The sequence below is a fragment of the Ruditapes philippinarum genome, unplaced genomic scaffold (genome assembly GCF_026571515.1).
Source record: "Ruditapes philippinarum isolate M1 unplaced genomic scaffold, ASM2657151v2 ctg910_1_1_1_1, whole genome shotgun sequence".
In the NCBI taxonomy this organism is placed as follows: Eukaryota; Metazoa; Mollusca; class Bivalvia; order Venerida; family Veneridae; genus Ruditapes; species Ruditapes philippinarum.
In genome coordinates, this window is record NW_026863552.1 from 750 (window position 1) to 13,190 (window position 12,441).

A 12,441-nucleotide genomic window follows, 5' to 3' on the forward strand; every position below is an offset into this window, starting at 1 on the left:
TGTAAGCACTTTTAAGCGTTGAAAATTGACTAAGCTTAAGTCAGTGCTAGGGGCGTGAGGGATGTTGCACTTTTCATTATTGCTCAATTGTACAGACTTTATCAAGTGAGTCTGCAGTTTTCATGTAATTTTGTTGTGATTAATGCTTACATTTACTTTAAAATTAAAAAAAATACACTGCTTTGGATTTACTGTTACTGTTTAAAATTAATGTTGAAATATTTCAGTTTTTAAACTTCCTTTCATATGTTTAATGTATTAAATGTGGTTCATAATCCACAATGACCTATTTTAAACAAACCTTACAATTAATTTGTTTGTAATAAACATCTTTCAATGTCTATGCAATGCAGTAACTTCAATACTTAAAATTAAGTTAGTGCAAAAACTATGGTAAGTGCACTTACATCACTTTTTGCGTTAAAATCTCAGTGCAAAAAGTCATGTAAGTGTAAGAAGAATGTCTAATTACTTTTTATCCATAAATGAATAATTGTAATGTTTAAAACCAATTTAATAATACTTATTAATGATATTTTAACATTATTGTCTGGAATTAAAAGGGTTTACTCAAAATGAACAAATCAGTTTTTTGTGTCTCCTGTAAAATTTCAAAAATGTCAGTTACAGTACTTTTTGCGCCAAGGTGACGACTTATTACTGACTGAGAGCAATCTTTTAATATCTGTGTTCTAGAAAAAATTAACTTTACTAAATCTTCACTAAAAGTGATTCATATCCTCATCAACCACTTTACCTTTTTGAAAAATATGCTGACAAATAAATTTAAACTGAACAATTTTATCCTATAATTGAAACAAACTTCTAACAAGTACCAACCTTCAGTTCCACATTGTGAAATCCTCCTTCATGATGTACAGGAGCTGTGGCCGCTCCCCAATGCTGTCCCTTCATCTCACTCCAGCGGAGGATATTCCCTCCAAGTCTGTCATATAGTGATACCATCATTACATAACGTCCCCCTGAAAATAGTAGACATTTTATCTTCCTAGGTCTATTACTACTTCCATTTTTGTTGTTGTGTATAATATACATTAGAATTTCTGTATTATTTTATGCAATAAAAAAATAATTACTGAATGTTCGTGTTTGTGTGGATTGTCTGTTTATTGTATTATTTATGAAATTAATGTATTATCTTAATATCCCAAAAATAACTAGAAATGGGACAAGGATGCCAATGTCATGTGACATTTATGACACATCCTCTGACCCTCATGAAGACATTAGCCAATTTATACATTGTCTGACTAGTTAAAACATGGGAAATAGGCAATAGCTCACTGGGTCAATAGATCACTAGGACAATAACCCACTAGGACAATAGCCCCCCTGGGACAGCAGCTTACAGGACACTGGAAAATAGACCAATGCTTCAATTTGGCATAAAGGACAAAAGCCCACTGCTAATTATAATTGGTTCAAAAGAAGTTAAGATACACAAGTTTTTAAATTAGTATGAAGGACATATAAATTACATATACGTAATGCAATACATGAGTAATTAGAAATGTGTCCATAGGACACAGATATAACTCTAACAAAACTGAATTTTTCCACATGCGAAAACAACAGGGGTAAAACTTCACATGCTAATCAGTGTTCCTATAAAATTTGTTGATCCTAGCTCAAGCACTTATAGAGGTACAAATGACACAACAATTATGTAAATGGTTTTAACTAAGTTAAGGGCAATTACTCTACAAATACAGAATAAATATACACATGCTGAGGAACATTTCTGTAAAGTTTCATGACTCCAGGTCAATTATTTTCTTGAGCTACCTAAAACTCAAGTTGAAAATTGCAATTATTTACATAGTCAAGGACAAAAGCTCTACAAATAATAAATCCACAAGCAAAACCCCCAGGTGCAAAATTACAACATGCTGACAAAACATTCCTGTAAAGTTTCATGACTCTAGGTCAAATACTTAAGCTACGCACAACACAAAATTATGAATTTTTTACTGTCAAGGGCAATAACTAACAAAATTGAATTAATCCACAAGAGAAAGCAAAATGTGCAACTTCACATACTGATCACCTGTAAAAGTGTGGATAGAGAGACAAGGGCAAAATCTAATGCCCTCCTAAAGTGGGGCATATAAAGGCATAAAAAACACATAAACATGAAGAGGAAGACTTACTAGGAAGTTTATCTTTCACACCACGTAAACATTTCAACTTTACTTGAACAGGCTGTGGTGTCAAGTTCCAGTCTACTTTCCACCTTCGACCTCTTGTCCCACCATACTGCACTTCAGTCATCATCAAGTCACCAAAAAATGACTGAAAAAATATTAAAAGTTTGATTGTTACTTATATTTTTTTTTCAAGCAAAAGCAAATACTTAAGTTATTAACATAATGAAATATGAAGACTTTGTGATACATACTTTTCAAGATAATCAGCGGAAACCAATTTGACATTTAAGGTCCCTGTGACCTTGACCTTTGACCTAGTGACCCCAAAATCAATAGGGGTCATCTACTAGTTATGACCAATCACTATGTGAAATATGAAGACTTTGTTGATAAATACTTTTCAAGATTATCAGCGGAAACCATGTGGTCTACCGACGGACCGACAGACAGACCGACATTAGCAAAACAATATACCCCCTCTTCTTCGAAGGGGGCATAAAAATACAAATAACATACATGAGATAGTTATGGATATTGACAAAAGAATCTGTTATGGTCACAATGGCCTTATTTCAATCAAAGTCCAAGCCAGAGTTATGTGTCTTGAAAATTGACCTTGATTTGTAATTCAAAAAGCATGAATCAAGTTTCAAGTGAATACAATTGGTAATTGCTTTTAAAGATAAATGATGCAAGCAAAATATGAATCATAACTTTTCTAACTCTGGTTATGATCCTGATGACATGTATTGTGTTTCAAGTGATAGCTTAAGTATTTTTTAAGATTAATGTTGCATGCAAAACCTTATCAATGATTTTTTTAAGTTCAAAAAGGGCTTTTAGTCAATATCCATGCTAGAGTTATGACCTTTGAAAGGTGACCTAAAGTCTTCAGTAATTTTAGAGATTTATGTTGCATGCAAAACATTAACCAAAAATTTTTCTAAGATCAAAGAAGCACCATAATTCTGTCATTATCCCTGCTAGAGTTATGGACCTTGGATAGTTACCTACTATTATGCTCTGAAATAAGTGTGTGAATAACACACTTATTTCAAACATACAAACAAATATCATTATTGGTTGATGATGCTGAATGCAAATATTTTAACAAAGTGTTACACAGATGCCAATGATGATGCCTTGGTAAGTAGGACACCCCTACTTTTCTTCATAAAGTCAAATATTTTTATATTATCTCTCTTTGCCAAAATACTTTGGGAATAAGTTTGTTTTACAGCAGACTAAATTATCTACAAATTTATTACCTTAACTTCACCCTTCCTTCGTTCAAGTACACTGATAAGCTGACTTTCAGCACGGCGCGAAATGATTGATGTAATCTTTCCATCAATAACTTCTCCCTCTGTCGTATCATCTCCTAAAAAATATCAGCAAAATATTTCATGACATTCTACATAATGCTGTATTTCATATAAACACATGATTTTTATAATTGTATTTACAATAAAATATTGAATATAACAACACAGGTATGACTACAAGAATAGTATACTCCTACCTTTCAAATGGCAAATTCTTAGTTATAATGTCATTCTATAGAATAAATACAATAATACTTAAAAATATATACCAGTATGAATTAGACAACTTTATATATAGAATATCTCAATAAATATTTCTTATATTTTCATGGTATCTTTACCTGTAACTTGCTTTGTCCTACAAATAATTGAAGACTTACAAGAAAATATTTTTGATCAAAAGGATAGACGTGAAACACAAATAAATCATATCTAAAACAGTGATCAAATAAGCAAATTAAAATGTGAACAATAATTTAATCAAAGATTCCTTGTGCAGTTATCACATTCTAATAACATGTCATTGGAACTCTTTTGAAAATGTATACTACCATTTACTGTAATAATACTTATTAAATCTCATGATACTCATTCAGGATACTATTGTCAAAGTCAAGAATTTTACATCTAGTTTTTAATTCCTACAAATTTCCTCGCAAAAATTGCCACCATTTTCCAAGGTTTGTGACATGTTCAACAAGATACTAATGTGCAGATTCGAGATCATTGATTCAAGGTGCTTGAACTGGTTTTCTTACATCACATGACTTTTTGAAACCATTAGCATGACATCTATTCAGTATGATATAACAAGTCACTGGCTCACACTTATTCAGAACCTATGATTCTAAAATGTTTTCCAAGTGCAAGGTAATATCTTATAGTTAATGGGGCTTTATTTTAGACTATTAGTACTGTTAAGATGTAAGGTATAGGATTTTTGTCATCTGAGATATGTAGCCCAATATCTTACCACAGAACCATATCTTCTTGCCTGATAAAAGCACATGAATATGAAAGAACATAGTACATGTAGTTTTTTCCTCTATTTTATCATAAGTAGGACAAGGCTCCAGCACATGACTTTTTCTAAACAAAATTAGAATTGTTTCTAATTTAATCATAATTTCTTCAGTAAAGCAAGGGTTGTGTGCTCCATTTTTATCAGTACTTGAATGAAAGTATATTTCTGAAAAAACTGCTTTAAAAAAAAAAATAAATAAAAAAAATGTCATTTTTTTCTGAAGAAGACTAAACGTCTAAAGCTTAAGAAAAGCGTTTATTTTGATTGAACTGATTATATGAAAAACTGCATGTCAGAATTATCTTCCTTTGATAGTAAACATGTTACAGTGAAGATATCTGATGGTTTTTGAGAATATTCAAAAAAGTGACCTTTAAGGTAGCTGTTAATTGCAAAAGAAGGTAAAAGTCTACACATAAATGCATGCATATATAAAGGTAGAGACACAGCTTTTTGCATGCGACACAATTTTGTGTATAGAACATTTGTACCAAGTTACTCTATAATATCCTTCAATGCATGACAAAGTTACAGTCTAAAAACCTATGTGAACCTCAATCTGTAAGTGTGACCTTGCCCATTTTAGATACATGTAGTCACATAGTCCTTAGACGTGACATGCTGTCTTGATGCCAAGTTATTTTAAAATTCTTCAATGCATGACAATGTTACAGTCCAGTCAAGAATGTGTACCTTCAAACTCTTCTTGTGAGAATGAGTACCTTCAAACTACAAGTGTGACCTTCAAAGTAGGGACATGTGTATTAGATGAGACATATCATCATGATGTGGTAGACATTTGTGCCAAGTTATTTTAAATACTTAGTGCATGACTAAGTTACATTCTGGACACGAATGTTAAGTGGGGAAGCACAGACAGACATTGCGATTTTAATATGCCACCCTGCGGATGCATAAAAATGACCTTTCAAGGTTATTTGCCTAAAAGAAATGCCTCCCAATTTTAATAGTGAAACAAGTATTCCAAGTTAAAAGTAAATATCTTCAAAAGTTTTCGAGTAATATTAAGCTTAACAAAATGACTGATATCATTTGTATGCAAGCTTTGGTAAGGAAAAGGTATGACAATTGGTACAGACACATACATATTAATACTATAATAAGTAGGTTGTTTATTACCTCCCTTCTCTGAAGATCTTCTCTCCTATCCTGAGTGTATTTAGCCACCCTTTTCTTAGCATCTTCTTCACGTCTAAGTAACTCTTGATGTCGACTCCTGGCCTCGTTAGCCTATAAATATATATCATTAGTTATATAGTTACTTATATTGAAGGCACAGACTTCTAGTTTCAGGTATTGAAATTTATATTGAAAAAAAGGCATCTCTTGTTTGAGTATTGTATTTATATTGAAGATAAAAACCTCTTGTTCAAGATATTGTATATGTTCATCTCTCAGTTGTTTCTCCTCAGTCTGTACGTCCTCTAATGAAACATTGCCAATCATCAACAGGTCATCACGTACTCCTGCCTCAAAATGATCAAGGTACGGACTCATCTCTGATTCTTCCATTTCAAGCTTCAATTCTGAAAAAGGAAAAAAAAAAGAAATGTTCAGGTTATCAAATTTTTTATAATTGGGGTACCTTATGATAATATCAAAGAGAGATAAATTCAACAAACATTACCTGTGCTTTAATGTAATAATAACAATGTACTTACATCTTCCATTAATCAGCATAATGTATATACTATTTACAATTTTTACTTTTTATCACTAACCAAGCAAGAAATCTGTCTGCAGTTAGTTAAATGAAACTCTTCACTTTCTATTATATATAAAAGAAACATTAAATACACTATAAATAAATATAAATAACATTTCAATGTTCTCAATTAAAAAAACAAAAACCAACAAAATAACACATAATTTAGCATACTGGTGATTTTTTGGTATTTTTCAACATGTTCTGGTCTAGTAAACAGTGATGGAGGTTGCTTTTTGTTGCCAAGGTCACCCTCTTCCTTCTCCATTGTCTCAAGGAGTCGATACAAATCTGGTAACGTATTATCAAACTTTGGTGGCTCTGAAACACATACATTACAGGTTTATATTCTTATACAAAATGAAATCTTTCTTTAAATGTGATGGACAATAATAATTATATAAACTGTAAGAATAAAAGATCACATAATTATGGTAACATGTTTACACAGAAAGAAATGATGTTGACCACTGCAGAAGCTTTGTAGCCCATTAAAAGCTCATTTTATATGTTTATAATGAATATAACTGCATACATAACAGCAATAACAATCTTTTATTCTATTTAGTTTAATATAATGAATTGTGAATTTATTGGGAAATTAGTTAGACAATTACTTTTAGCATCCCTATTTTTCAGATTAAAACTAGAAATGTGTCCATAGGACACGGGTGCCCCCACCGCGCCACTGTTCTGTCAATCTTTTTACTAAGTCAAGGGAAATAACTCTACAAATACTGGATAAATCCACAAGCGAAACCCCAGGTGCAAATCTTAATATGCTGAGCAACCTGCCCATAAGGTTTAATGACTATGTCAAATCCTTTTTGAGTAACTTGCGACACAAGTTGAAAATTGCAAAAAATTTTTAAGTGAAGGGCAATAACTCTAAAAATACTAAATAAATCCAGACGAAAATACCTGGTGCACAACTGCACATGCTGATCAATATTCCTGTAAAGTAACATGACTCTAGGTCAAATACTTTTTGCGTTACGTGCGACACATGTTGAAAATTGCAAAAATTTTCTAAATCAAGGGCAGTAACTCTGAAAATACTAAAAATTTCCAGACGAAAATACCCAGGTGCACAACTTCACATGTTGATCAACATTCCTGTAAAGTTTCATGACTCTAGGTCAAATACTTTTTGAGTTACATGCGACACAAGTTGAAAATTGCAAAATTTTACTAAGTCAAGGGCAATAACTCTGAAAATACTAAAAATACCTAGACGAAAATACCCAGGTGCACAACTACACATGCTGATCAACATTCCTGGAAAGTTTCATGACCCTAGGTCAAATACTTTTTGAGTTACATGCGACACAAGTTGAAAATTGCAAAATTTTACTAAGTCAAGGGCAATAACTCTTAAAATACTAAAAATATGCAGACGAAAATACCCAGGTGCATAACAACACATGCTGATCAACATTTCTGTAAAGTTTCATGACTCTAGGTCAAATACTTTATGAGTTACATGCGACACAAGTTGAAAATTGTAAAATTTTACTAAGTCAAGGGCAATAACTCTTAAAATACTATAAATATCCAGACGAAAATACACAGGTGCATAACAACACATGCTGATCAACATTCCTGTAAAGTTTCATGACTCTAGGTCAAATACTTTTTGAGTTACATGCGACACATGTTGAAAATTGCAAAATTTTACTAAGTCAAGGGCAATAACTCTGAAAAAACTAATAATATCCAGACGAAAATACCCAGGTGCACAACTACACATGCTGATCAACATTCCTGTAAGGTTTCAAAACTCTAGGTCAAATACTTTTTGAGTTACATGCGACACAAGTTGAAAATTGCAAAATTTTACTAAGTCAAGGGCAATAACTCTTAAAATACTAAAAATATCCAGACGAAAATACCCAGGTGCACAACTACACATGCTGATCAACATTCCTGTAAAGTTTCATGACTCTAGGTCAATTACTTTTTGAGTTACTTGCGACACAAAAGTGAACGGACGGACGGACGGAAGGACGGACGGACGGACAAGGGTAAATCTAAATGCCCGCCACTATGGTGGGGGCACAAAAATTAGGATAATAAAAGAACATATTGTAAGAATAACCAGAAACCTCAATAAGTCACTTGTTCCATCAAAGTTATGAAAAACCGGCATTGATAGAGAAAAAAAACACCATTACTTTGATATACATGTTGAGAATGTATTTTGAATTTGTCATTTATATTAGTTATATACCATATTTATATTCTTCTTCCACTTGTTGTGTAACATTGACTTCTTCTGTGGTGGTCTCTGTTTTAACAGTCTGAAAATGAATAAAAAATTGAAACTCTCATTTATAGTGTACAATATCGCTGATATATGATTAAATAATATAATAAATACCTTGTTTAAACTTATTAATTGCAATGAAAGCTGCATTGTATAATGGTGTTTATAGTTCACTCCCTATAGACTTAGTTTTAGAACAAATACAATAATTACTTTATTCTCTATCTTAGCCCTAAATAACCTGCTGAAATACTTTAATGTCCATTTTCTATTTTAGAACTGTCCATTATCAATTCTAGGGAAATGAGGATAAAAATGTCCTATCTGTCAACAGTATAGAGTCTATAGTCAGACTACATGGATGTGCAGACTGGTCAGACTCTATACTAGTGGCTAAGGCAAATCAGTTCTAGCAGGGTAAGGGTCATTCCAGGTTATGAATTTCCTGGATAAATATTTTACATATTAATACCATGTAAATTATTAAATTATTACATAATAAAAAGTTTGATACCCTATCACTAGGGACCAAAATAAGGACCTATTCCCAATCCAAAATAGCCTCTTTATTTTCCAATTTCCCCCAAAAATCCAAACAGTTGCCCAAAAATAAAACCGACTTTTTACTTTTTGAGAAAAATTAAACGGTTTTGACTTGTTTTTTAAAAGGGATAGGTTATAAGATCATATACATGTTAAAAACCTAGAGTCCCTGGTATAGATTGGGAAAAAATATTCTACTTTTTTGAAATTTGAGAAGTTGAAAAATCTACCATATACAATCATATCGTATATTTTTCAACTTCTCCAATTTCCAAAAAAGTAGAAAATTATTTCCCAATTTATGTAAAGGACCTTTTCCCAAATTAGCTGGAAAAGGCCTTGTATAACAATACCCTGACCAGGTATGATCTATACTTTGTTTCAATAAAAGGTGAAAGGTTATTTAACCTTTTGAAATTAACACATATTTTCTAAAATACTAATCTGGGGGATTTCTATATAAAAACCTTCTTACTGTGGTGACAGTGTTTTTATTGTCACTATCTTCACCAGAGTCTCCTTCTGGCCCCATTCTCTCCCTGCCATGTCCACCTGTTGCCATAGTTATTATTTCTTTTCTCTAGCAAATCCTGAAAATGAATGTCTATATCTTTTACATACTAAGATTGTTATATATAATAAAATTAAAGTTAGTTGTATTTATGTCAGATGTCTTGAATATAAAATCAATATGTAATCCCAAAACAAGTGCATTATCTTTGCAACAAACAAATTATTCCTCCTTTTCAAAACATAATTGTCTTGCAGTCTGAATTTGAATCACTAAAATAGCATTATCAAGTGATTTTGCCACCATAAATCAAACACATTCTTCCATTTTCACAGGGGCAATCTAGCTATCATGAGGTATGTTTGCAAATACTGCAAACAAAAGAAGTGACCTCAGACTGACCTGTGTGTTGTATACTTGTAAAACAAAGACACGTTCATTTGACATACTTTGAAATATATGTCCTGTTCTTCAAGTTAAAATTTTGTAAACAAAAGAAAAATTGTTTCCAAATTTATGTCTGATATATGGAATAACCAAGTCTCTGATTTTATAAGGATTTTCATACAAATTACAATGCAAACAGAATGGAAAAATTCGAACCCTGAAAATGTCCACTTTACAGAGGACTCTGGTTAAGTGGAGATCTGGTTTGCGGGTTTTTACTGTAAAAAGTTCAAATCCATAGTTAATTCCCCTGATCACTAAAGTAAATCAGCATGGTGTAGCGGCATGGCTGAGTCATTTACGCGTCAGACTAGTAATATAATGATCACTGGCCGCATGGGTTCAAACACCGTCAAGAAACTTTACATTCATTGCTCATTAATTACTTGTTGATTCCAGAAATGGATTTGAAAGTGTGTCTATAAGCTAATAGCTTCCTACACAATTGAACTAAAAATAAATTCTGTATAAACCAAATCAGCACAACATGAAGCTTAATTAAATGACTTCACTTCTTGACTTCAAGCTCAGAATCATTTCCATCCCCACTACCTTTCAGGGGCAAAATAACTCTAAATAAAAGACAATAATAAGACTTATATCTCACAAATATTGTCACCATTAACACTGCATATGACAAGTTTTAAATAAATCTAAATAAATTATAACTATATTCAATACAGTAGTAATAAGAAAAAAAAAAGATACTGCATGGAAAAACTAGTTATTGAAATCCTTCACTCTGATCTATCAATATTTATAAAGACCATACACTAAACATTTAAATATTTATACTACAATACAGTACAGCCTTGTACAATTATAGGTCTACAAAGAAAATTACTTGGCAAAATGCCACATTCTTAATTTTAAACATTATTGATCAGTATCTTGAAAAAATCCAGTTGTTAAATTAAGAAAAAATGGCACCTTTTTCACAAATTATAAGAAAAAGCATTTTTTTCCTTGATGCCGTGAAATGAGTTTTTTTTCTACAAGTGAACGCAATTTTAAACTCGAAATGTATCCTAAAATGATTTGTTGTTGTTGTTTAAAATTGTGTGTGTTTTCTTTTCTAGATCATTAAAGTTTTATCTTTTAAAGACAGTTTGCTTAAAATTCGTGTATTGCGACAACTATGATATAGCTAAAAATGATTTATGTGTTAAAGTAGATACTTACAGGAGGAAACCGATTACTTAATCAGTAAAATAAAATACAATTATGGACGCACCTGCCGTCAAATGTCGGCCATTTGTAAACAACTCGTAAGATACGTGACGTCATGATTCAAGGTAGACAACTCCAGCAAAAACTACGATGAGGCCCTGCCCCGTTCTCAAGACGAAATTTTCAAAGTCCTGAAGTTCATTGCCTTTTGGTATTGTACTGGGTGTCAGAAAATAATATACGTACCTGAGTAGGAGCTCCTACCACCGGTTGTACCACCATTTGTACCCTATATAAACCTGGGATGTACTATAACGTATCGTATGTTCCAGTATAAACTTAGCACCTTATAAAAGCTCATTTGTATAGCAAGGAAGATTATGGACAAATAGGGCTGTAAATTTTTTTGAACAATTGTTGGGAAATTTTAGTCAAATCTTATCTTTCTTCATTAGATAAATATGTGCCCTCATGGGCAGCCTTGGACAAGATAAAAATCTATTGTGAAGGCTTAAATGAAGAAATGGGAAGATTGCATGAAATCTAGTTTTTCTGATATTTCTTGTTCATGAATTTGAGTACTGTTCCTTATGATACATTGTGAAGGAAAGCAAATTGAAAATCTTCATGATAATCCAAAGCCTTTTTGGAATTATATTCCAGACTTTACCCCAACTGTAAAATACCTAGATCGGTTTTATTAGATGTAGTCTTTTATTTAGGAGTCAGTGAATGTTTTAAACATGTATAACATTATGATATTGCACTTCCTTACATTTTTAATTAATCGGTTTGATCGGGATAAATACCTCAGGGTTGGGAGATTGCAATATTACCGGTACCTTTAAGGTATTAAATGCCTAATTCTGAGGATTATTCATTTTTAGTGAGGTGACATTTTCTATAGAGCATGGGTTCAAACTCCAGAGGATGCAATATCTTTTTTTAAATTTTTGACTTTTCTTTGTTTTGTCAGATTATGATTTTCTTTATTCATATCATAAATTTGTAATAAAAAAATGAAGTTTTATGTATAATTTTTACCTCTGCTGCAAATTATAGACCAGTTCCTCTGACTAGTCAGATTTTGAAAGTTTTGGAAAGATTCTGGACAAGGTATTTAATACTGGATAGCCTTCAGTTCATATTGTCTACAAACAGATGGACAACGCCATCTAAGAATTTTATGAAGGATAGAAATGAGTAAATGCATATGAATGCTGTAAGATTTTAAAACTCATTAAAATTATTTCCAGGATAG

General features: G+C 31.9%; 1 protein-coding gene across 3 annotated transcripts; it reads right to left on the reverse strand.

Annotated features, from left to right (window-relative positions):
• Positions 1-842: 842 nt before the first annotated feature.
• On the reverse strand, positions 843-11,290 carry LOC132722465 (uncharacterized). 3 transcript variants are annotated; one of them, XM_060706970.1, is made up of 9 exons: positions 11,245-11,290; positions 9,528-9,642; positions 8,474-8,543; positions 6,418-6,564; positions 5,901-6,064; positions 5,658-5,768; positions 3,437-3,549; positions 2,172-2,313; positions 843-983 (listed from the first exon to the last, which is right to left on the reverse strand). In XM_060706970.1, the coding sequence occupies exons 2-8, from the start codon at positions 9,612-9,614 to the stop codon at positions 2,295-2,297; spliced, it is 711 nt and encodes a 236-aa protein (XP_060562953.1). In that variant the 5' UTR covers positions 9,615-9,642; positions 11,245-11,290; the 3' UTR covers positions 843-983; positions 2,172-2,294. The 3 variants fall into 3 exon arrangements, with proteins under 3 accessions (XP_060562953.1, XP_060562952.1, XP_060562954.1); XM_060706969.1 differs by having other exon boundaries at positions 11,193-11,290; XM_060706971.1 differs by having other exon boundaries at positions 9,528-9,656; positions 11,193-11,257.
• Between the last annotated feature and the right edge of the window lie 1,151 nt (positions 11,291-12,441).

Bases quoted from the DNA above. Each gene is read 5' to 3' on its own strand.
- LOC132722465 (XM_060706970.1), bottom strand. From the start codon at position 9,614: ATGGCAACAGGTGGACATGGCAGGGAGAGAATGGGGCCAGAAGGAGAC. The intron at 6,565-8,473 runs GTATATAACTAA...TATGTGTTTCAG, and splicing joins GGAAGAAGAATATAAATATG to AGCCACCAAAGTTTGATAAT. The intron at 3,550-5,657 runs GTAATAAACAAC...GATATTTTTTAG, and splicing joins AAGATCTTCAGAGAAGGGAG to GAGATGATACGACAGAGGGA.